This window comes from Tenrec ecaudatus, chromosome 1, assembly GCF_050624435.1.
Source record: "Tenrec ecaudatus isolate mTenEca1 chromosome 1, mTenEca1.hap1, whole genome shotgun sequence".
Lineage (NCBI taxonomy): Eukaryota > Metazoa > Chordata > Mammalia > Afrosoricida > Tenrecidae > Tenrec > Tenrec ecaudatus.
Window position 1 is genome coordinate 259,640,120 of NC_134530.1, and position 25,941 is coordinate 259,666,060.

Genomic DNA, 25,941 nt, shown 5'->3' on the forward strand with positions numbered 1-25,941 from the left:
ATATTAATGTCCCCAAATTACATTTAAGTAACTGAAGCCAATTGAAGCTATAAAGAAATTTACTGCACCGTAAAAGCAATAAAAGTTTATGGTATGGTAAAGAAAAAAGGCGAATCACCTTTAAAAATGGGGTTGGCATCTTGCTGCCTGTTTTAGAAGAACGTTTACATTGCGGGTCTAGAGTTGGAGTTTTCAGAAAGAAGAAGACGAAGAAGTTGAGTGCGTTAATAAGGCCTCTGAATGAGGACACTCCATTCCTCTCCGTTTCTCACCCCAGCCTGCAAGCGAGACTGCCCAGCGGGTGAGGGGCGGGAGCGGTCCTTGAGGGGCGGGTCTGGGACCAGGGCTGGAACCTCGGTGCCGAGTAAAAAGCGGCCAGGGCGCAGGGAGGGAGGAGGGAGCAGGGAAGGCGTTGGCTCCGTTGTCCCCGCCCACGCTGGGGCGAGGGGAGGAGACTCGCTCCGCCAATTGGAGTCGGCGGCTCCACTCGGACTCCGCGCCCGGAGGGAGCAGCCCAGTGCGGCGGCCGCGCCCACCGGGAACGGACCTCGGGCACCGGGTGGGAGCGCCTGGCCGCAGGCGAGGCCGCGCGGGAGGTGCAGGGGCGCGGCGCGCAGGCAGAGAGCGCTGTGGCCTCGGCGCTGGACGGTCGCCGCGCCGACCGGGCCGCCTCGTCCTTCCCTCCCCGCCGCGCCCCACGAGCCGCGTCGCGCCCGAGCGGGTAGGAGAGGAGGGTCGGCTGCGTGCTCTGCGCCCAGCGGACGGAGCCGCGGGGGCCGCGGCCCCAGCGCGCTCTCGGGGACCCTCCGCGCGATCGCCTTTGTCTGCGCGCCGGGGCTCGCCGGGTTCGGGGAGATCGCTGCGCCCCAGCCCACCCTCCGTGAGCGATCCCTGCCTCCCGGAGCCCGGCTCTCCACGCGCGTCACCCTGCGGGCCAACCGGAGAGTGGCTGCCGGTCCTTGCCGGCTCCCTGGCCGATGCCCTCCGCCCGCCAGCACGCCTGCTCAGAAGGAAGGGGGACACACCGGAGCGGCTCACCTTCCTCTCCGGGCCGCGCGGCGTGGACGCCAGCCGGATCTCAGGGCGCCCTGGACGCGCGGTGGCGGGCACAGTGAAGGCACTGAGCGGTGGGCCCTCGGAGACCCCGGGCTCCTCCTTTTTCCCCACCCCCAGCCCTCGCTCCCCCGGGACCCTTTCGCCTGCAAGGTCCGAATCGGGAAGCCAATGCCGCCGCAGCAAGGGAACCCCGAGTACATCAGCAAGCCGGTGGCGGGCTGCTGTGCCTACGAGGTGCCCCCCGTGCCCCCGCGCCGGGTGCGCAGCGGCCGCACGGCCGCGCTGGCGACGCGCTGTCGAGCCGGAGGCGCCGACAGGCGCTGCATCAAGTGCGTGCTGGTCGGAGACGGCGCCGTGGGGAAAACGAGCCTGGTGGTGAGCTATACCACCAACGGCTACCCCACCGAATACATCCCCACCGCCTTCGACAACTTCTCCGGTGAGGGGGTCGGCTGCCCGAGCGGGTGGGGGAGCGGATGGGCCGGGGGTGGCCTCTGGGGCTGTCAAGCACTTGGCTGTAGGGCACCCCACAATGGGATTTTGATAAGAGGAAGGGCCTGGCTACAGAAACTCTTTAAGCTGTTGGAGGGATTCCCAAGGGGTTGGCTGGCCACCACGTTAGGCTCTAGCTGGGAAATGGATTGAGTTCCGAGGTCAGTGGCTTTCCCGAGTCTAGAGAACTGGGAAAGAGCCCTGATTGCGCAATGAGTAAGCCCCAGGCTGTTAACCGAAAGATGGGCCTGGCCACCTCACCCCTAACAAACCTGGAAACCTGTTCCGCTGAGGAAACCCCGGGGAGCAGTTCTGCCCTTCCGTTATTGGGTCCCCATAAATCAGAATCGATTCCAAGGCGAACAAGATTTGTTCCCAGTTGTCTCCTTAAGCTACTAGCAAGCGCTTCCATTTTGGGTGTAAAGTCACATGGTTGGATAGGTAGGTACACAGCTAAAGGAAGCCTTTTCATTGTGGGCTGGTTTTTTAATATTTAAGGTCTTTTTAAATCTAAGAAAACAGTTAAACCTCACAGAAGTTCGTGTTAGATACATTCTTGTCCCCCCCCCCCCATTTAAAAACAAAATGCCTCACTGGCCTCTTTTTAGACGTCTTCTTAATGTGTATGAGCCCCTCAGCCCTCACCCATCAAACAGGATCCCGCCAAGCTTTGTGTGGGCGGTACAGTACAGTAGAGTCAAGACTCCATAAACTATTGTATTGTATGAGTCGATTCCAAGGCACAGCGACCCCGTAGACCAGGACGGAATTTCCCCGGTGGTTTCCGCGACTATAACTCTTTGTGGGAGTAGAAACCTTCATCGGTCTCCCGCAGAGCAGCTGGCGAATTTGAACTGTTGACCTTGCGGTTAGCTGTCCAAAGTGTAACCTCAAAGGCAGACTAGATAAAGCAGTCCCAGGAGCCCTCCTGGTGCCGTGATTAAGAGCTCTGGTTTCTAACCCACTGTTGAGAGGTTCAAATCCACCAGATTCCGATTCTCCCAGGGCAGTTCTCTATGGGGCAGTTCTACTCTGTTGGGCAAGCTTACGATGAGTCAATATCCATTTGATAGCAATGGGTTTAATTTAAGCAAGTGAGTTTTCCCACCTAAACGATACTAAATTTCCTTTCGAATCCCCTATCCTCCACACTGATTAGTAAAGACATGGATAAACAAGCTTTGGCAACAAGGTTGTCAAGTTGTCTGGAGACAAAACGGATTATTTAATTGCAATGGAAACCGCCAAGGCTTCCCTAAAGAAGGACCCCATGGGTCACCCCCTTCCCATCAAATTCCAGCACCATGGTGTCCTTTCCTTTAAAAACATTTTTTTTTAAATTCGCTGTGCAATGACATGGGGAGGGGAGATAAGCAGTAGCCCGCTTCATAAACAGGACGATGGGGACGAGATCAGGCTGTGTTTGCACATGTTCTCAAAACAAGCTCACCTTTTATGATCAGCCTTGAACTCAGGAAAACTTCCCAAGGAAAACAGAATTTTAGTGCGAATTTCCACTGATTTAGAAGGGTAAGGTTAGTTCCCACTTACTCTCAGTGTGGTGTTTAGGTCTTTTGAAAGAAGTGTGACAGGAAAATCCATCTTGGGGTAGGAGGGAAACAAGGGCCCTTCTGGTGGTGCCATCAAAGAGCGCAGTGATTTGCTGCCTGTCTGTTTCAGTGAAGTGACTGGTGGCGGCCTGAAGGGTTTGTATACAAAAATGTTTGCCTTGGGTTGGGTTTCTTTGTTTAAGGCAAGTCTTTAATCCACTGAGGGACCCAGGAGAGGGGTTGAAGGGTTTGAAACAAAAATGGAAGAACAAACGAACTGTATTGCTCTTCTGAAAAGGGGTTAAAAAGCCACCTTCTGACGGTCATTTTGTCCTTGTTTCCAAGCTGTGGTGTCTGTGGATGGGCGGCCTGTTCAGCTTCAGCTTTGTGACACAGCCGGCCAGGTCAGTATCACCTTACTGCTCGGTCCTGGGAAAGGAAATAGCCTTTTAAAGGTTTCCAAATAACTTTTTATGAGTTTCCGAATGATTTCTTCAATAAATGGGTCCTTCTAAAGCCTCCCGCAGTAAGCTCCCCCTGGCTGGCAGCAGCTCAGAGGGGGAGGGGGAGAAAGCAGAGCCCCCGCAGTCCTCACCCATCAAACAGGATCCCGCCAAGCTTTGTGTGGGCAGCACAGGGGGGAAAGTAGAGTCAAGAACATCTTATTGAAACTTTTAATATAATTTAATTTGGGGTTTTTTAATTATAAACGGTCAGTAATCATACAATAGTTTATCGAAGGGCAAGGAACTAAATATTTTAGAAAATTGCTCAAGAAAGAGAGTGCTTATGTGGGTCAGTATTTGTTAATATTTGTCTTTGTAATTTGTGATCTGACTCACTATGGGCCAGCCCAGCTCTTGTACCAAAGATACAGGTTTTGGATACATCATAAGCTAAAGAAATTCATAAACCAGAACTTATTTGTTCTAAGTCATTTTGAACATTTATTCTAGTCCTCTAATACAGTCACTTAGAAAACACCATTAGTGAATGATGGGGAAAGTACAGAAGTGCGACATGTGGTGTGACTCGCCGTTAGGTTCCACTGGAGAACTTCCAAGGTACTCATGATCTCTTAACACAAATATTCAAGTCATTGAAGTCATGTAGTGCCTTCTGAGGGCAGAGCCCAGAGATGTGAGGTGTACCTCCTGAGTTTGCTGAAATGGATACTCTGTAGACAGGTAACTTCCCTAAACATAGGTGTTTAAAAAAAAATTGCCTTTCCCAGGTTCCCAGACCTCTTATTCAAAACAGGGAAGCCAGGTTATTTACCCAAGCCAGTGTTAGGAACTGAGGACAGGTTTTATTTTTTAACCTGAAGGTGGCACAGATTTGGCAGCCTTAGCTGCCCAGCTGAGCACCAGTTTGGCCGTGGCCAAAGCAGTTGTACTCCAACCTCATCCGTCCTTACCCTAACCCTGGGAACTCCTTAGCTTTCCCTTCACCAGGAGTAGAGAAAAAACAACAACAATCTATATGCTAATATTTTGAAAGCAAAAGAACACAGTCTCTTTTAGTGTTTCATCTTTCTGAATGTCATGCTGGTATTTCTAACTAAATATAAATCGCTTTGGAAAAGGCAAGAACATTTTCCTATTATGGGGATATTTTCTAACTCACTCCTGTAAATGGTTTCAGAAATCCACAGGGGGTCGCTACGAGTCAGCATTGACTTGCATTTGGTTTTGGTTCTTGTGTGGGGAGAGCAGCTCACAGCTGGTGGAAAAGACAGGAAAACACAGGACATGTAAAGGCTACGGAGGCCTTTTAGACACAGAGCAGACAGCACTGCAGTGAAAAACCCTCATCACAGAAGAATATCTTTTACCATATACATAACCGGGAAAAAGACGTATATTTTTTTCTTCTGTGTATCATTCCCCAGAGAAATATTAGCATTTTCTTTAGCTTAGCAAAACTGGTCGTGGTGCTAATCTTCTCCGTGGTTTCAAACCCAGAAAAGTTATCCTTTAATAGACTTGAATTGGCATCTGCTATATTTTCTAGTATCGACTCTGCTAATGGCATTCATCCTTCCCCTAGGCAGTCTGCATGATAGCCTCATGGGGTTGATAAAGTGACTCCATCTACCTAAGTGAGCTTCAAGTACTAGGAGAACTTGAGCACATAAAGGCAGATTAAAATGCAGGTTTCATATAGGAGTTCATAAGTGAAAGGGAAGTGGGTAACTATTGCCTGAATGGATTATATAAATTATATCTTGTGCTTTGGGGTTTTCTCATTACAGAGGGTGTGAGTATATAAGACTCCCTGGACTCAGAGTTAATGCAGAACTTAAAGTTTTCCCCCCAGTGGAACCAGATTGGAGACAGAACTTTAAGAAACATACATTTGGCATGCGAAGAGTATGGTTGAAATGGGAGTAATTCATTGCAGACTGCCAACAGGAGCTGAAAATTCTTCAACCTCTGACCTGTGACGTTCTCAGAAAAATTGTATGCTTGAGAGAGAGAGGGATCAGGTTGCTGCTTGACCAGAGGGCCATGTGCTATTGAGCTGCCTGACTCTCCCTTACCCTGCCCCACCTGCACCCAGCCACCAAACTTAATCTTGTGCAATTTCTTTGAGGCGGACCTGGCAAGCACACTCAGATTGCTTGGCCCCAGAACTCCTTTCACTGAGTGGTGCATTCCAGCTGGCCTCCTTGTGCTTATGTGTATTGCATTGATTTTTAGCAAATATCTAAGGTTTCTGGTCAGGCAATGAACAGCAGGGTTTAACTTCTAGTTTGCTTCCTGAGCCCTCGGACTCTCAAGAGGTTTTGTGCAGTCAGCTTTCCAAACCCAGGCTCTCTGGTGCTTGCCTTTCTTTCTATTGGCAATTCACTCCCAGATTCTAGGGCATAACCAGGATGACCGTTCTCAAGTGGTGACGCTTAGCTTCCTGAAGGGTTTACTTAATACTGGTGTGTGTGTGTGTGTGTGTGTGTGTGTGTGTGTGTGTGCGCGCGCGCGCGCCTGCCAGAGAGAGAGGGAGGGAGGGAGAAAGAGAGATCTTCAGTGGTGTGTGTGTGTGTGTGTGTGTGCCTGCCAGAGAGAGAGGGAGGGAGGGAGAGAGAAAGAGAGAGATCTTCAGATAACATGGGGAACAGTTAAAATCCATTCAGAGCTGAGCTATAATCTACCTGGTTGAGTTTCTCTGTTTATTCGTTCAGCACAAAAGTGGCACCATGAAACTTAAACTGTCCTCTTGGTTTTCTGTTTGAGAAGCTTGGCAAATGACTGTACTCATTTCGGATCCTTTTGGGTCGTTGGCTTTAATATTGATTAGTGGCTGCTGTCCCACAATTGTAATCTGAGTCTCAAAGGAACTTCCTTGAAATAAAAGAGGCACGGTTTCCTTTCTGCTTAGAGAAAAAGCCACAGGCAGAGACTGATGCAAATGTGTTAGTTTGACAGTAATGCAAGTTGGGTGACAGAAGGACTGGATACCTTTTTTCTCGCTAGTGTGAAATTGTCCGTTGCGTTAACTATGGACCAGAAAGAGAAGGTTACACAAGAAGAAAGGAGGTACTCATCCATTAAACAAGAAGGAAAAGGCACTAAGCAGTGCTGGAAGTGGCACAGAGAGTCACATGCTCTCTGAGCCGCCAGTGCGAGGCTGATCTAACAAAGGTCATCAACTCCCTTTCTGGGTTGTCCAGTTCGTCTGGTTGACATTCTCCTCTGTCTTGTGTGGGGCCAGTGCAGGTGAGATGATAATCTGCATGCTTCCTACTCCACAGCTGGCAGAGGCTGGCGTCCTCCTAGACTGTGATTGATGGGTGTCAGGCTGAAGTCTCGGGGGTGCGCCTAGATACATTGAGGTCTTTGAAAGTAGCTAAGTTTCCAGCGTTGAGAGAGTCAGTCTGAAGTTCTCTGGGCTAAAAACTATGTTTTTATGTATAAAATAGTGATGGGGGCAGAGTTGGTAGTTATTAGCGAAGTGGTGGGCTGCAAGGTTGGACATTCAAACCCAGCAGCAGCTCCTTCTGAAGAGAGAGAGGAGCCCGTCAGTTCCTGTAAGGGTTTGCAGCCACGGAGACCTTCTATAAGGCCAGTCTGTAAGTGTTGGAATGGGTTTGGAGTGGGTTTTGCTGTCACGGCTGACCCTTGAAGAACTGCCAAGTTGGGAGTGTGGATCCCACTTAGATAGAAGGAGGGTGTCTTATCCTTTCCATTTATACTCCATTGGGTGTCTGTTCACTCCCAGAATGCTTTTAAGGAAAAGGTTACAACCGGTCTTTTTTGCGGATGAAAACTTGCTGAGGCAAATAACTGCTGGATCCTTGTCTTGGTTGCAGGATGAGTTTGACAAGCTCAGGCCTCTCTGCTACACGAATACAGACATCTTCTTGCTGTGCTTCAGTGTGGTCAGCCCGTCATCCTTCCAGAATGTGACTGAGAAGTGGGTACCGGAGATCCGGTGCCATTGCCCCAAAGCGCCTATTATCCTCGTTGGCACTCAGTCCGACCTCCGCGAAGATGTCAAAGTCCTCATTGAATTAGACAAATGCAAAGAGAAGCCAGTGGCTGAAGAGGCGGCAAAGTTATGTGCAGAAGAAATCAAAGCGTCGTCTTACATAGAATGCTCGGCCTTGACTCAGAAAAACCTCAAGGAAGTCTTCGACACAGCCATCGTCGCTGGCATTCAGTACTCAGACTCTCAGCAGCAGCCAAAGAAGTCCAAGAGTAGGACTCCGGACAAGGTGAAAAACCTCTCCAAGTCCTGGTGGAAGAAATACTGTTGCTTTGTTTAATCCTGGCAAGAGACTCAGAAAAGCTATTTTCAGATGAAATCAATATTAGATGCTATATTAGCTGAAATAATTCCTTTGACTGTGTAGCACCTGTATGGAGAACGTGTGTGTGACAAGTGGAATTCTCTATTTCTGTATTCTTTCTTGCCTTTAATCCTCTTGATTTTTGAGGTAGGAATAAGATGCTTATGCAAAATGTGTCTGAAGTAAGTTTAGAATATTTCACGACTCTGGAAATTTAGAGTTCCACACCTCTTGAATTAATTATATCTCACATGAAAAAGACACCTCAGATATGGATGTCAAGAATGATATTTTGCTATATTATAATGTATAGAAGAAAAAGGGGGCAAGTGATGACCTTGCCCTTGATTCAAGGTTGCTTCATGTGCAGTGAAGGAGCGCCAGTGGTGCAGTGGTTAGGGGGTTTGGCTGTTAACTCAAAGGTCGGGCGTTTGAGCCCACCAGCCACTTCATGGCAGTACGATGTGGCATTCCGCTCCCATAAAGATTACAGCCTTGGGGAGCCTTTGGGACAGTTCTGTTTTATCATCCCTGGTCAGTGAGTCGAATCAACCCCTTGGCAATAAGGTCATTTGTTTTGTTAGTGTTTTGTTTGTTTGTTTGTTTTGTTAGTTTAATATTTTCTGTGCCCAGGTCAGCCATGGAACGTGACTTTGAAATCCCACGTCAACTCCTTGCTTTATTTTACTTTTTCAAAAACAAAATGATGAGAAAATAAAAGGCTTTTCTCTGTGCAACCCAGAACATCCACTAATTTAGTTTTTGTCATACCTGGTTGATGAAAATGTATAAAGAACTCACCAACGAGCAAGCTATTGACCCTATGTCTCAGCGTAAATGAAAAAGGAAATTATTCTGCGACCACTTGCGTTACAGCGTGTAAACACAGACAACATGCATGTAGAGCATGAAGGTGTTCTTCGGGAGCCTTTTCATGCTCTGTAATATGGAGTGTTGTCATCCGGGCGCTGTGACATGTGTACTAAACTGCTGACATCCTAGGTAGAGGAACAGGAAGTACCCTGTGGGTATTTAAACATCTGTGCCTAAGTGACCCTGTCTGTAGGAAAGGGCCTACAGCAAATGTTTAGGGAGCATTAAACACACCTATTCTTATCAGCCCCAAAATGTATTCTGTGTGTGCACACCCACAACCGCACCTGTATATTCACCTGTGTGGATAGATGGCTGTGTTTGCTGTTGATACAGTATTTCAAAAAGTTATTTTGGGGTGTGGGGGGAAGGGAAGAAGCAATTCCACAAAAGACGGATTTTAAGAACGAATGGCTTCAGAGAAGGTAAGTTTTTTTGTGTGTTTTGTTTTTGAGACATCTCTTTTATCCTTCCCTAGAGATAACCTTAGGGAGCCCTGGGGGTGTAGTGGTTGACCGCTGTGCCGCAGTCCACATGGTCAGAAGTTCAAAACCACCGTCAGCTCTGAGGGAGAAAGCCTGGGCTTTTCTGCTCTAAGCAGTGACCATCTCAGAAACCTACTTTCGGGTCGCTGTGAGTCAGCGTCGACTCGGTGGAAGTGGGTTTAACTTTAAATGGATCTTGATTTGGACATCCTTTTTTCTGGCCACCTTAAAGCAAAAATAAGACAATCCTAACACCTGGTGAAACTGTTCCTTGAATTCCCAGATGATTGTGTGAAGGATCCCAGGGGGTTGGGTCCTCTGTAGGCTGGCCAAAACCAAGGGGTACTGGGCCCACATCTCTTACATTCTGCTGCTTCACTAAGAAAATCATGTATTTGTGAAATGTGTCTCTCCTTCAAGGTAGTCTTTAGGGTTTACTCCTTTGGAGGGAAAAAAAAATGCCGTATCAGGAGATAGCTTTGATCATGTGCTAGGTATGTTTGGGGTATGCCAAAAAGTAGTATAAATATATTGAATTGTGATCCCAAGCTTGCATTGGGTTAAGCAGATTTATCCAAAATGAATGCAATAACTTGGGAAACTCTTGTGTAAAGAAAGTCAGTGGGTAGACGAATTTGATCTTTTTCTGGAGTCTTACTGTGTTTTAACTTTTAAAAACCCAATTGGTGTTTTTCTATAGAAAAGTTAAAGATCACATTTCACTTTAGATTGAGGCTTCTTTTCTTCCTCTTGATAAATCAAAGAATTTCTTTGCTTGATAAAAGTTAATATTTAAATCACTAAAATACATAGACTGTTTACACTTTGAAATTGATTATGCCATCGTTTTCTAAAGCAATTCGTTGCAACTCAAATGATTAAAATAATTTCATTTGTGACGATGCGTAAAATAAACCTAATTAAATGCATTTTCATCTTGCCATGCCTAGCTTACACATTTATGGAAAAGCCATTCCACACGGGCTTTCCCTGCCTGGATGTACAAAGAACATGGGACAATTTCCCAGATAATGGGAGCAGGAAGATAGGGGTGGGGTGGTTATTTAACTGGTCAGTGAGTTTACATATTTTCATATGAAAGTCAATGTCATACAGTCCTGTGAAAATGATTTTTAAAGGGACACACAAAACTTAAAAGATGTTTTATTCATATGACAATGTACTTGGGCTGCACTTAGTACCCCTGGGGTAAGCCTTCTGAATCCTCTACCTTAAGGGTGGTTGGGCCAGCCTGTGATGAAGAAAAGGCTGGTATGGCCCCTAATGCTGTGCTGGAAACCTGAGAGAGTAAAGAAATTAGACAGTCGGGACTATTGGGGCTGAAAATCTAGTGGGATGATATTTAAATGCAACAGTTTTAAATATGTTGCTTTATTTTATAGAGTAGGATAAAGTTGTGGTTGTCTTCAAGATTTACTGAACTTGTATGTGAAAATGGAATTGGATGAAAAATGCATTTAAAATATGTGTTTGAGTTAAGGATCAAATTGATTCACTTCAAAGTGCAAAGAGTATTACGTGTGCAACTCTGTGTGCAGGGAAGATTTTTATAAGAAATGTGCTTTCGAGAATGCTCTGTTAACGTCCAAAGTGTAGTTAATGTCACAGATTTAAAGATACGATATACTCCCAAACTGTTTTTCTGCCCCTTTTTACCATGTATATAAAAATGAACATTCTCTAATGCTGTTCTTTGTCTTTGACATACTTAACAGAAACGCCACACCTGTTATTCCATGAGCCAAAATGAGAGCAAGGTCTTCTCGTGTAACCTCGTGCCTTACCAAGTTGTGTCTGTTTTTAAGTGTAAATGATGTTGAGCAAAATGTTGTACTTGAAAATGCTATAAATGAGGTGCTATGAAATAAATTATAACCTATATATATACATAACTGCACTTGCTTTTTCTACCCAGAGTCCCTGGTAGTAAATAAAAATGTAACTGATCCTGGAAACGGCACTGGTAGAGAAGCTTCATGGGAGCATTATATTAAGATTGTATTTTCAAAAAATACTGACCCCATACACTAATACTTAGTCCAGGGGTCGGAAAACTTTTGTGACAGAAGAGCCAATTTTATCCCTCACAACAATTAAAAATCAAATTGAGAGCCATAAGTATATTTTTACAAACAAAAGCAGGGACCCTTATCTGAATAATAGTCTTTACATTTTTCAGTTTTACTTCAGAGCCATTTGTATGTACTGAAAGAGTAGCATATAACTCAAAAGCCTCCGTTTGCCAACTCTTAGTCAATTCTGACTCAATAGTAACCTTAGAGAACAGAGAACTGCTCTAGATGAGTTCCCAGGACTAAATCTTTTTTTTAAATTGTAATATAAAACTATTTATTGACCAGTGTTCACCAGTATTCACAAGAAAGTAAACCACATACCATTGGACTAATATTCTGATGACTAAAGAGCTGTGTTTCCTGGCTGCAGCTGAACTGGAGTAACCCCAAACCGGGAAGGTTGAACCTACATGTAGAGAATTGGCTGGGATAAAAAACAGACCTTGCAGGTCAATAGCCGAGATGACAGTTTGTTCACCCATTTGTTCCAGTCGGTCCTAAACGGTACCATTTCTAATCATCTTACTAGGTTTTCACCAGCAAGGTCTTCAGGACATTCCATCATTCATGGTATTTTAATCAATATAACATAAAGATATGGTTATATAAAAGGACCAAATGCCCACTTAACATTGAAGACATACCGGCATGTTAGTCTAGTTTTTGTATTTGGGTAGGGAGAGGCTGTGAGCAGTGGTAAGATTTTTTCACTCAGGGGATTTTACAAATAAATACTCATTTATTTGGTTCTATAGGTATTGATTTTGATAGTATTTTCTTAAGTTGTTTAATGACTGGATTATTTATTTGCTTGAACGCTATGGCTTACCCCCACCCCCGATCTACTTGAATAGTTCAGAAGGATAGTCTTCCGGTAACAATGACCCATGATTGTTAAATGCTATTTTTGTTTAGAATAGTCTTGTTTTTGGTGAATAATATAAATTAAAATGTACATATATATTTATGCATACACACACAAACCAAACAAAAAAACCCAGAATGGTCCCAAGGCATGCATTAGTGGATAAACAAGTTCTGATTTAGTAATGACTAAGTAGAATTTCCCAATAGTTAGAAAAGCTATTCTCTAATGCAGAGGAAATAATAAACTATTGTATCAAGTGTTCTTTTCTGAGAAATGAAGCAACTGCAGAAAGCTTTATTTGCTCAAAGTAACCAAGCTATTGATGCAATATGAACAAAATAACCCCAACAATTCCCCTAATACTACTATATTACAAAACAAACACATATCAAACTTTATCTCCATTAGAATGTAGTTGTTCTTCACACTAAAAATTGAAGAAAAAAAACAAGACCCAAACCCAAATTATTATATATATATATATATATATATATATATATATATATATATATATACACATACACACACACAATTATTGAGCTTCATCTCCTGGTTAGGCATGCCAAGTTAGCCTCTTCATAAACACAACTACAATTTGAGGGCATTTCGTGTTTGCGCCTTTTGCCAGCACCAGGTCTCCCTCGCGTGAGCACCATGAGCTGCCCGCTGCTGCCTGGGTCCCGGTTGCTCGTGCAGGCCCGAGGCCTCTGGCCAAGCCCCTTGGTTTGTCAGCAGCCTCTCTGCTTCTTGGACTTGCAGTCATCAGATTCACTGTCAGACTTTCTTTGTGTGCCATCTCTGTCTTTACCAGCATTTTGAGAATCGAGAACTGCGTCCATTAATTCCAGACCACCTGGGTTTTCTTCAGGTTCCCAAGTATTATCAGCATCTGTCAAGCCCTTCCATTTTGCGTCCTCCCATCCACAACCCGTCGCTCCCGTACTTTTGGGAGGACAAATCCTTCAGGGCCGGCCTCCGGCTTCCTGTGTTCTTTCTGCTCTGTTTCTCACCCCCTTTTCCCATGCAGTTTTGTTGGGGGCTTTGCTTTGTTTCAACTGCAGGCTGGAAGAGTTATTACTCACTGCCTCTGAGCTGCTCAGGGGGTGGGGGTGGGGGCTGCTCTATGGGGTCTCGGGCTCTGAGTGCCTCTGGCTGAGTCATGTCTGAGGAGGAACCCAAGACTGAACCATTATAAAAGCAGACTGCTACAATTTCTCTGGGCACCAGCTGGTGAGTTGGAACTGCTGTTCTAACAGTCAGCTGCCTAGCACTTTGCCACGGTGACACCAAGTTTCCTAACAAATACGGAAAGTTTATTAAACACGAGGCTCCTGGGGCTGCAGCCCGATAATCACTCGGGTGCGCATTAGTAATAGGCACTGATGTCCTGGTATGTTGGAAGAAACATTGTTCCTGGAGCAAAAAGCCCAGGCACTTAATGGACAATGACCTTGAGATATCACTTGATCTGAGCCTCTGTCTCTCCTTGTATCAATAGCACTGCCATTTTTTCATTAAGATCATTGAGTTTCATATGGGTATTCATGTGCACATGTAGGGCAAACTCAAAATCAGAAAATAACCGTGGATGTGCTTCAGTCAGTGGAAGCTCAGTGACAGTGGCCCGGGAATCACTCCCCAACACGACAAGCTTGACAGCGGAAATCCATCACGGTTCGGTTTTCCATCTACTGAGGGGACCAGCAACTGCCAGTGTGCTTTGTGTGAATTCTTGAGGTGTGGGCAGGTAGCCTTCGCATCAGGATGTAAGATGCTGTCTTTAGACCAGCGGCTTCTTCCTGGGAATGTAGCCATGGAGACTTGACCCCTTGTGAGGGACCCAAAGTCTTCCTGCTGCCACCTCCAGCCACAAGGAAGCAGGCATTCCACTCCTTGGCATCTAATTCTCACTAGGGATGCCAAGCTATAAAGCCACATGAAGATGGAATGTTCAGGAATATTTGACATAGCTAATGCAAAGGAGGCACCTGAAATAAGCGCACAGTTCTATATGTGTCCCTAAGTGTCTGCAGCTGGCTCTGTTCCTGGTCCTGCCCCTGTCTCCATGAGACCAGCTATCATTCAGGCCGATTCAGTTTTCCTTATTCAGTCGAAAGCTTTCCCAGGATGCATGCATAGAACGTTCAATTCAATGACACTCTGAAGTGTTAGAGCAGTCTTCGCAAAGATGGTTTTACAAACTGAAGGAAATGAGAAAGACAGAGAGAGAGAGAAAGAGAGAGAGAGAGAGAAGAAAAGTTTCCCCATGGAAACAGAAAATCCAGAGGCAGAGGAATGTCTGGCATATCCAGGAGTCCAGTGTGACTGGGACAGAAGAGGGCAGAAAGAGTACTAGTGTGTGATGTCAGAGAAGTGATGGTAGCTAGTAGAAGCGATCATGTAGAGTGCTGGGCTCGGGAGGTAATTTGCTTGGATCCTCTGAGTCTTAAATTCAAAACTGTGAAGTGAATACTAAATGACACTTATCTCCATGGGCTGTTGTAAGGAATAAGTGGGGCTATGAAAATCAAGTGCCGATGGTGACTTCTTCATAATAAACACTCAGTAAATGCCAACTCTTTCTTTCTTAAGACACGGTCAGAACTTTAGTTAGTGTTCTTCACAGTAGGATTCACAGCGGAGTAATTCAAGTCCAGTGGCCATCCACCGAGACAATGATTGAGCCTGGCGATTTCCATTTTCATCTTTATTCAATTTTATCTGGCTTATGCTTTAATAGATAATCACATAGTTTTTACCTCCAGTCACCAATTTAAAAAAAAAAAGTGAAACTTTACAGAGCAAATTGGTTTTCTGTTGAACAGTGTAGACACATTTTGATTTTGTAGGTTGCAGTCCACACAGTGTAACCCCAATCGTTTCCATTTCCTGTGTTTGCCATTTTCATTCATCCTTCTTTTTTATCTCATCTGCCTCTTGAGCTTTCTCCCTGGGTGCTTGCTGCCTTTTGATCTTGTATAGCTGAATGTTCTAATGAGCGTGTATCTCAGTGGTGTTTCTACTCACCTAATCGGCCTTTCCTATGGCTGAAAGTTGAGCCAAAGGCGTGAGTTCAGTTCCAGGCCTGAAGTGTCCTAAGGGTCACTTCCATTCAAAACACCAAACTCCCTGCCATCCAGTCAATGCTAACTCATATGGGTCCCCTGTGGATTTCTGAGACTGCAGTTGTTTCCGTGGAGCTGCGGGTGTTTACGAACTGCTGACCATGCAGATGGAAGTCCAACCTGGAACCACTACATTGCCAGGGCTCTTGGTAGTTCCACGAATCTCTCCCTATCAAACCAGTAAGCCTGATCTTCCGTGATTTTGTGTTTTGATCCACATTTTCTCACTTATCCAGGATCTTCTAATGTGAACCTTTTCAAAACAGCTAGTGGAAGTAGCTGATAGCATCAAGGTGGTTTTAGGGAGTCATGGAAGCTGAAATTCAAGCGCCCCACAGGTCCTTTGGACTCATTATTCCCATGCCTTTTTCCTTCACTCTTCTTTGCTCTGCATGGGGAGAGACCAATAGTTGTACCTTAGACAGCTGCTCACCAGCATTGAAGACCCAGTGAGTATTTTTAAAATCATATATATATATGAAGAAATACATATATTTGCTAACCTACATCTGTTCAGCCTCAATATCCTTTCTTAAATCATGCATATCTACTTCTATAATTACTAATCTACTGTTGTTGTCTCATTGCATGTGTAATAGTATTTATCTTTGTTCTCTTTCATTCTTTTTTTCCTGTGTTCTACCCAAGGTCTTCCTTTGCTGCCTCCATTGTTCTGTGCTGACTCACTCTTTATTGCTTATTGTCTTTTCCTTTAACCAAATTAATATGTGCCTTTGCCCTACCTGGTGATTCACTCTCCCTTCTCCTCCCACTTCTGGTAGTCTTCAAAGAATGTTTCTTTCTGTGAGTAAGCCTTTTCTAGACTTTTAACATTAGTGGTCTCATGCAATATTGGTCTTTTGAGGACTGATTGATTTCATTCATGTCATGAGGTGTTTCACAGATTCATGGTTTTTCTTTTACATTGCCTAGTATTCCATTGCGTACTTATGCCAGGGATATTTATTCCTTCGCCCTTTGGTAAACACTTTGTTTAAGGCTTTTTTCTGTTGAGCCAATGTGGCTATGAACATGAACGTGGGTACATCTGTTCATTTCAGGGCTCTTATTCTTAGACATGTATATGTACTTGCAGCATCGGTGGGTCATATGGTATTTCAGTTTGAAATTTTAAGGAAGCACCATGCCATTTTTTTGCTGCTGTGTCATTTTCCACAGTGATTTCACAGGGCTTGTGCCACATTAGTTTCTATAGGAGTTACACTGTATTAGTGTTCCAGCATGTTCACACCCTCTCTAGAAGTTATTGATTTGTGTTTTTTTAAACTTTGATATTAAAGCTAGGGTGAGATGATATCTCCTTGTTATTTTGATTTGCATCTCTCTAATGGCTAATGATTGAGATCATGTCTTCCTGTGTTGGCCATCTGAATATCTTTTTTTTTGGTAAGTCCACTGGTCATTAAAAATTATGATTATTTGTATTTTTTATATTTTATAGTTATTGATACATTTTAGAGATCAGTCCCTGAATGATATGTCATTGCTGACTTTTCCCCCAGTCTGTAATTTCTTTCTTCTGTTTTGGTAAAGGTTTTGGATGTGTACATAAGTTTAATTTTTAGGAAGTTGCAGTCATTTACTTTGCCTTCTACTATTTGTACATTTTCCGTTATTTTTGATAGTGCCTTTATCCCATGTAGTAGTTTGCTCCTATTTTTTCATTGATGATCTTTGTGACTTTAGGTTTTACGTTTAGGTCTTTGATACATCTTGTGTTAGTTTTATATATTGTGAGAACCGTGGAGCTTATTTAATTATTCTGTAAATGGAAATCCAGTTTTGTCAGCATATGTTTTAAAAGAAACTATCTCTTCTCCAGTTAATGCATTTCCCAGCCCTTTGTCAATGATCAGCTGCCGCTAGGTAAACAGATTGACTTCTAGGATCTCAGTTCAGTTCCATTCATCTGTCATGATACTAATACCGGGCTATTTTGACTTCTGTGGTTGCACAGTAGATTTTGAGATCCTCCTAGATATCCTACTTTATTCTTGAGAAGTGTTTTGCTTATCCTGTGTCTCTTTCCTTTTCAAATGAAGTTGATGATTAATCTTAAACCTAGGAGAAAATACACTACAAAGGCTTATATGAATCTTTTACATCTTCTTATGACATTCTCCACAGGCTGTTTCTTCTTAAGCAGCTAGAGTTGGTTGTAGCATTAGTTCTTCCTACCTTGAAGTATTTCCATAATGTAATGCGATACATGCATATTGCTTCATGTTGTTTATATTTAAAATACAAATAGTGTCGACATTCTAATATAGTCCTTAGTACTCAATCTTTCTCAAAATATCTCATATTTCAGTCCAATTTTGGCATATTGTACATAATAGTTTATTCCAATATTAGATAAATACCAATAGTAAATATGGTTGATAGAAGAAATAATTACACACTTTAGGAACAAATATATATCCTGACATTTTAACATCAAATCCAGAAAACCTGATTACTATTTGAACTTCAGGTTATAAAGGGTGTAGATTATATTAAACATTTTATAAATTAAATCCTGCCCAAGTATTTGTATTTGTTAAAAGTTTAGAATTATAATGCATTTACAACATCAACCGACAAGTGAGATATCACTTGGTCTGAGCCTCAGCTTGCTCTAAATCACTTAGTTTATTTATCAAAATTGTATTGGTTACAATCAACACAGAAGAATCACTACAAAAAAGTAAGTAAAATAATCAGAATCTTGAAATTTCCTTTTTGATCCTCTTCCTCCCTCTCCCTCTTTCTCCTGGATCCTCTCTGTTGTTGAATCTTTCATTCTGAATGAATTCTCCGACTGTACCACAAAGGCAGTGGGTCTGCACAGCTACGCTATTTGCTCGTAATCTCCAGACACGCTCCCTGTTACGTGGGTTTGTAACTCACTAACTTACTGACACAGTTAGCCTCCTCTATCATTTTACTCCTGGTACTGTGGGATCGGAATAGTGGCAGGGCCACCAGACGAGAAGTTACTGTGTCGTGACAACCTTGAAGAACCTGTATGATTCACCATTATGTCACCATGACCTACCCAAAGTTAGACAGTCATCGGTGTCACCAGCAGCACAATAACCTCCTAATCATTTTCCTTTTCTTTGTTTTGTCTCCTTTATCTAAAGCACTTTATCTTTGTCTCTGGAACGAATTGGACGCTGCTAAAAGCTAAGTGTTTCTATTTCAAAACAGAAAACATAGAATAGGATTAATTATTAATTAGGTAAATAATTGTTAAGGTAAAACCTTAAAGGTGTTGTTGGAGGAGGAATCCCCCGCACTATTGAAGCCTTCAGTACATATTACTCTTAAACATGAAAAATGAGAGTCCTCACAGCTGAACCAATAAACATTAAAATGGAGGGAAGAATTGAAGTTTTAAAATATTTTATTCTACTTAGATCAAAACTCAGCACTCACGGAAACAGTAGTCCAGAGATCTATGCAGTGGCAATTGTCCTTCAAAAGACCTCTTCAAGGTTTCAGAAAGATGCACGTTGATGACGACCATAATGCACCTGACCCAAACCAGGATCTTTTACAATTACCACATATGTATGTGAAAACTCAGCCCTGACAAAGGGAGACACAAGAACTGATGCATTTCAACCGTGTTGGTGAAGAATATCGAATCTCCCAGAGCTGTCAGAAAGAGATTAATCCATTTTAGAAGAAACGCAACCAGATTCCTCCTTAGATATGAGGGTGGCACAGAATGTAAAAAAAAAAAAATGGCAATGATCTATCAGAAAAGAGCTAATTAAAAAATCTATGGAAAATTACATTTTAATAAGAAAAATACAAATAACCCAATTATAAATGGGGACAAGACATGAGTAGACAATTTACTAAAGATGACAGCCAAGTGGCCAACAATCATATGAAGAAATGTTCGAGTTCATTAGCTACAAAAGAAATACAAATAAAAACAACACTGATATACCACCTCACACTGACACTCTTAGCATAATTAAAAAACAGAAAATAATAAATGGCAGAGAGGATGTGGAGAGATTGGAACTTTGCTGGTGGGATTTCAGAATTGTATAACTACTAGGGAAATCAGTATGGTGCCTCCTTAAACAGTTGAAAATACAAATACTCTATGATCCTGTAATCTCTCTAGTTGGTAGAGATCCCTCAAGAACTAGAGAACAAAACATGAACAGACATATACACACTATTGATTATTGCAGCAATTTTCTCTAATAGCAAAAAGTTGGACACAATAAAAAACTCTGTAGAGGAATGGACAAACTCTGATCCATTCACACACTGGAATAGTATGCTTCATTAAAATACAACTTTCCTCAAAGTTCCTAAAAGTTTCCTCCCCCACCTCCCCGCCCCCCTTACTATCATGATCCCAATTATACCTTGCAAGTCTGGCTAGACCAGAGGATGTACACTGGTACAGATAGGAACTGGAAACACAGGGAATCCAGGACAGATGATCCCTTCAGGACCAGTGGTGTGATTGGCGATACTGGGGGGGTAGAAGGAGGGTAGGCTGGAAAGGGGGAACCAATTACTAGGATCTACATGTGACTTCCTCCCTGGGGGATGGACAACAGAAAACCATCGGACAGGGCAAGATATGACAAAATAATAATATATAAGTTATCAAGAGGGAGTGGGGGGGCAGGGAGGGAGGCAAAAAATGAGCTTATGCCTAGGGCTTAAGTGGAGAGCAAATGTTTTGAGAATGATGAGGGCAATGAATGTACAAATGTGCTTTACCCAATTGATGTATGCATGGATTGTGATAAGAGTTGTATGAGCCCCTAATAAAATGATTTTAATAAAAGCACTTCATGAAATGGACAAATTTGGAGGACATTCTGTTCAACAACGTTAGCCCATTTCATAGAAATGAATATTTTATGACACCATTATTATAAAGGGGAAAATGATTTTTATGCTAAAGGATAAGACTTTAAAGGCTACGAGGAGGCCAGGGCAGGGGAAAGCAAGGGCGGGAAGGGAAAGGGAAGAGAGAAAGGTAAAGAGGAGAGTGAGGAAAGAAAAACAAACAGGAAAAGATCACACATAGGGGGCGGGGAGGGGTTTTGAATGGGAGACGGTCACTGATTGGATGAGGTGGGCTGTGCACCTCCATAGACTGTGTTTTTCTCTGTGTTCCAGAAACAAAAGGGGGAAAGGGATGTTAAAAATATATAGCTAAATTAAAACAAAAAATAAAGTTAAAATTAGAGAGAGACAGCTTTAAAAAAACCCTTCAGACATTAAAATTACCAGGACTATCAACATGGCTGTCAGAAGTAATATTCTTCACAGAACTGAGGCCACTTCCTATCTGTTAAATAATCGATTTACCATAACAGGTTAAACTAAGGCTAGGAAAGAAAAGAAATAACATAGATCAGGGCAGAAATAAATGCATAGAGAAAATAATATTGCAAATCAACAAAACTAGAAATTGATTTTATGAAAGATCAATAAAATGCACAAATCTTTGTCTAAAGTGGGGTCAGCAAACTGCAGCTTGAGAGCCATCTGCAGTTCTTTTGGACATACATGTGGCTGTGATGTAAAGTTTATTAAAAATTAAAGGATATTATTCAGATAATGGTGATTTCATTTGTTTGTAAAAATATATTTATAAGGACCAAGGGTGTGAGGGGCGATGCTGGTAGAGTGAAGGGTGAGTGGGTTGGAAAGGGGGAACTGATTACAAGGATCCACATGTGACCTCCTCCCTGGGAGAGGGACAGCAGAGAAGAGGGGGAAAGGGAGACTCCGGATAGGGCAAGATATGACAAAATAACAATCTATAAATTATCAAGGGCTCATGAGGGAAGGGGGAGCGGGGAGGGAGGGGAAAAAAAGAGGACCTGATGCAAAGGGCTTAAGTGGAGAACAAATGCTTTGAGAGTGATTGGGGCAGGGAATGTGCGGATGTGCTTTATACAATTGTTGTATGTATATGTACGGATTGTGATAAGAGTTGTATGAGCCCCTAATAAAATGTTTAAAATATATATATTTATAGCTCTTGAATGATTTTTAATTTGTTGTGAGGGACAGAGCTGGCTCTGCCATCTCAAAAGTTTGACAATCCATCCTCTAGAATGACAAAGAAAAAGAGAGAGGAGTTGCAGGTATCTTAAATATAATACCCAAAGTATTATAGGAGAATAAGACTCACTGCTGTACAACAATGTGTTTGATAACTTAGATTAAATGGGAAAATCCTTTGGAATGTATAACCTCCCTTCATTGACCCAAGAAGAAATAATATATCTCAACAGAGCCATAAGAAGAGATGGTATTGGACCAGGAATTAAAAATCAAACAAAATTCCTGGACCTGATGGCTCCACAAGTGAATACTACCAAGCGTTTGTCGTGAAAGTGACCCCAATCCTGCTTAAACGTCTCAAAAAGAAGCAGAACAAACAGAAAAGAAGACAAGGAGGAGGAAAAGGAGGAAACATGTTCGAAAGCATTTTGAGGTCAGGAATAGCCCGACACCAAAGCTGTGCAGAGTCCGTGAGTAAACTAGAGCCCAGGGATGGGAAAATATGTGCAAATACTTAACAAACCACCAGTAAAATTAAACAAACCCATGGCATACTTAAAGGATGATATGCCATAATCATCTCCGTCATGCAGAGTGATTGAGGGCTAGAAAACCAATTAATATATCACATTAATACAATAAGGAAAAAGCATCACGTGATGATCTCAATTGAAGCAGAAAAGGCATTTGACAAACTGCAATCCCCTTTCATGACAGCAAAGTAGGAACCGAAAGTCTTCAGTATAATACTGGAATCCATGAAAATGCCACATCTTGAATCTTACTCAATGGAAAAAGGATGAAACCTTATCAAGAGCAGAAACAAGACAAAGATGCCCTCTCTCACCACTGTTATATTCATTAGTGTTCTGGAGCCTCGCCACAGCAATTCGGGTAGGGAAAGGGGGAAATAAAAGTTATTCAGGTTGGAAAGAAGGAAGAAATACTATCCATTTATACAGATGCCACAATCTTACACAAAATCCACATCCCCTGGCATGAATGTGATTCTGACTCACAGTGGCCCTACAGGACAGGGTAGACTAGAACTCCACCGAGAGACCATACACCTTTACAGGCGACAACACGTTGTCTTTCTCTTGCCTATATATGGAGGACCCCACACTCGCTATTGAAACTAATATATGAATTTGCCAAAGTGACAGCATAAAAAGTCAACATACAAAAAAACAGACAGCTTTCTATACAGATCAAATTGAACACTCAGAAATAAATCCATGCATCTACTGTCAGCTTATTCAACAAGAGTGTTAAGTCCATTCAATAGATAAGGAAAGAGATGCTCAACAAAAATTTCTGGAAAATTTGTAATTCTCTATGTAAAAGAATGAATTGTGACTCACGCATGATGATTACTAAAGATAGGGGGAAGAAATATGAGGGGAGGACATGAAGGTGACCGAATGTTTTGGATGAGGAGGGCAGCAGTATTTGTGGCACAACATGAAAAATCATCCATGCCATTGACTTGAAAATGTTCCAATGTGTTATTGACTATTTCACTGTGTATCTTTTCCCAATTAAAAAAGAGAAAAATAATAAATAAAAACTTTATTTAAGCAGCAGCATACACTTCCCAAAGCACTATAAATGTGTTTTAGGATGTGTTGGTTGCTCTACCCTTATTTTTCAGATGTCAGTTCTGTTTCTCGCTTCGGTGCAATTTGTCGCATAACTTACACAAGATTAAGAAGAGAATTATTTCAGTCGAGGGCAACATGCTGCAACATCACGGGAGCTGGCACGGTGTCGAGAGGAAAGCAGTGCAGTTTCAGGCACCGCATTCTTCCTTTGCCTGTGAGCAACTGTATACGTTTAGAGGGTTAGTTTAATTTCACCTGGCTTTAATATGTTCAAGCACACCAGAAGCTGAAGACCGTGGAATTGCTACTGTGGAATCCCTTTTCTCGATAATCTTCATCATCCTGATCATTGTACTAAAGCGCCACCAATTTATACTTTTTTATTTTAAGTAGAGTTGATGCCAGATGAAAATGTCAGTAGTTTTTATAAAACTTCAAGTGCAGAAAATTATGTCATTAGCACTAGACATGAATTTGGAGGCTTGGTTACCTCTTGTTTATTTACCTCACAGTTTAATAATAGCCTCTCCGCAATTTCTATACCTGCGACATTGAAAGAAGAGAAAGCTTTTTAATTTATAAGAGCATGGCAGACCAACTCCATTGAAAATAAATATTTCCCCAGGAAAACATAAAAATCTTTTATTTTCTAATGGATGGGCACTTCAATTAGTGGAATCTGATTAATCAAATTCTGGTTAAAGTAAGGAAATAAATAATAAGGAAGACGAGTTGAATAGCACAAAATAAGAATATAATAAAACTAATTAAAGCTGATCCCAAGGGCTCAAGTAAAAAGAAAAGGTTTGAAAATGATCACGGCAATATATGTACAGATGTGCTCGATAAAATTGATGTATGCCTTGTTATAAGAGCTGTAAGAGCCCCCAATAAAATGATTTAAATAAATAAATAAATAAAGTTAGTTTTATGTCATGAGAGTTTGTTTATTGTTCATTCATTTTTATTAAATTATATGCCATTTTTATAGTCATTGCATTTGGTTTATTCATATATTAATGATGACTATTTTAGATTAGTTCCACCTTTTGGCTATTGTGAATAGTGTAATTAACATAGGTCTAAAAGCCTCTGAGTTCTTGCTTTCAATTCTTTGAGGGTATAATCTACTATCTATAATTTGTTCTGATTCTTTTGCCTAGTCGATAAAATACAGGTAAACATCTTTCTGGTATTTTCTGCTTTCAGCTACGATCCATCTGATGTCAGCAATGAAATCCTTCATTCCACATTTGATTCTGAATCCAGTTTGAATTTCTGGAAGTTCCCTATAGTTACAAACATTTTAGAATTATCTTCAGTGAAATTTTACTTCTGTGCGGTGTAAATGATATTGTTTGCCAATTTCTGCATTCTGTTGGATCAGCTTTCTTCGGAATGGGCATAGATATGACCAAGAAGCTGTCATCCAAATTTCTTGGCATAGACAAATGAGCCAGCACTTTATTCTACTTGTTGAAACATTTCTATTGGTATTCTGTCAATTCCTGATTCATGAATTTTGGGTAATACCTTCAGTGGAGCTTGGACTTCAGTTATTTAATGACATCAGTTATTTCAGCTCAGTAAATGCCAAGCATGGTCTCTTGGTTTCCCCCCTCCAAGTCTTTATACCTTCCATTATGTAATGTGTACTTTATGTTGCCTTCTCAGGTGATCCTTTGAAATCTTCTGTTCAGCCCTCTTACTACATCAGTTCCTCCTTTTGTTTAACTGGGCCACATTCAAGAACAAGGTCCAGTCTCTTTCTTTTTTTAATCTTTTAAATGCCCCTTCGTTTTCCTTATGTATAATGTCATTGGCATCTCTCCCCCAATTGTGTGGTCTTAGGTCATTAATATGTTACCCTATTAACATTAATATGTTAATGTGTCAAGCCTCTCCATGAGTTGGTCTCTAAAAATTGTAAAGAAAAGGACTTGCAGAACAGGAGGCAGTCGTTAAAAAACAAAAACAAAAAACAAGGGCATAGGGCCGGGATTTAAAATCAGAAAGGTGTGCACCAGAATTGGATCCTTTGGAATTATTTATTCAATCTGCATGCTAAGCAAATAACCCAACATGCTTGACTACATAAAGAAGAATGTAGTAATCTACAGAAATCTCCCCACACTCCTGTCAGTATTTCATGTTCCTGGGGGTTTTGGGCTTTTTTTCTTTCTGGAGTGATGCCATTTTAGCATGGATGAGGTGGTATCGCATGGCAAGTTTGATTTGCATCTCTCTAATAACTAAAGCCTTTTTCATGTGATTGTCAGCTGTCTGAATATCCTCTTAACGGAATGTCTCCTTATGTCCTTGCCCATTTTCTATTGGGCTGTACTAGTCTGGGTAGACTAGAGAAACAAATTCATAGACAGACACTCATATGTGTATAGGAAAGAGCTTTATATATAAGAGCAATTGAATATTGAGAAAACATCCTACCCAGTCCAGACCAAGTCCATAAGTCTGGTATTAGCCCATATGTCCAATACCAATCTATAAATTCCTCTTCAGACTCAGGAAACACATGCAATGATGCCGAATGCAGGAAGATCACAGGCAGTGAGTGGGCAGTCCTGTGGATCCAGTGGCATTAGAGGCATCTCAGAGATGGCATGGGTCTCTGCTTGGCTCCTTCAGCTCCAGGGCTCCAGCATAGCTCCATGAGTGTTGTCAGCAAGCATGTCTTGCAGGGAGTAAGCTTGTGCCCTGCTTTCAGCAAGCCATTTATCTCCTTAGCACCTCCAAGTGAGATCATTAAGCTGCAAGCTGATTGACAGGCTAACCTCCCCCCTTCACTCTTAAATGCTCAATTGACAACAGATTATGTAACTACCACATGGACTATGCGTCTTATTTTTAAGTTTTCAACATTTTGTGTATTTTGGATATTAGACTCCAGCCAGATATGTAATCCTAGAAGGCTTTTTCTCC

At 42.2% G+C, this 25,941-nt stretch overlaps 1 protein-coding gene across 1 annotated transcript; it reads left to right on the forward strand.

Moving 5' to 3' along the window:
- Positions 1 to 535: 535 nt before the first annotated feature.
- RHOU (ras homolog family member U) lies at positions 536 to 11,164 on the forward strand. The gene is made up of 3 exons (XM_075531698.1): positions 536 to 1,495; positions 3,444 to 3,502; positions 7,408 to 11,164. The coding sequence occupies exons 1-3, from the start codon at positions 1,225 to 1,227 to the stop codon at positions 7,861 to 7,863; spliced, it is 786 nt and encodes a 261-aa protein (XP_075387813.1). The 5' UTR covers positions 536 to 1,224; the 3' UTR covers positions 7,864 to 11,164.
- Positions 11,165 to 25,941: the final 14,777 nt, after the last annotated feature.

Coding starts and splice junctions, on each gene's coding strand:
- RHOU (XM_075531698.1), top strand. CDS start 1,225: ATGCCGCCGCAGCAAGGGAACCCCGAGTACATCAGCAAGCCGGTGGCG. Junction 1,496..3,443: donor CGCCTTCGACAACTTCTCCG/GTGAGGGGGTCG, acceptor CTTGTTTCCAAG/CTGTGGTGTCTGTGGATGGG. Junction 3,503..7,407: donor TTTGTGACACAGCCGGCCAG/GTCAGTATCACC, acceptor TCTTGGTTGCAG/GATGAGTTTGACAAGCTCAG.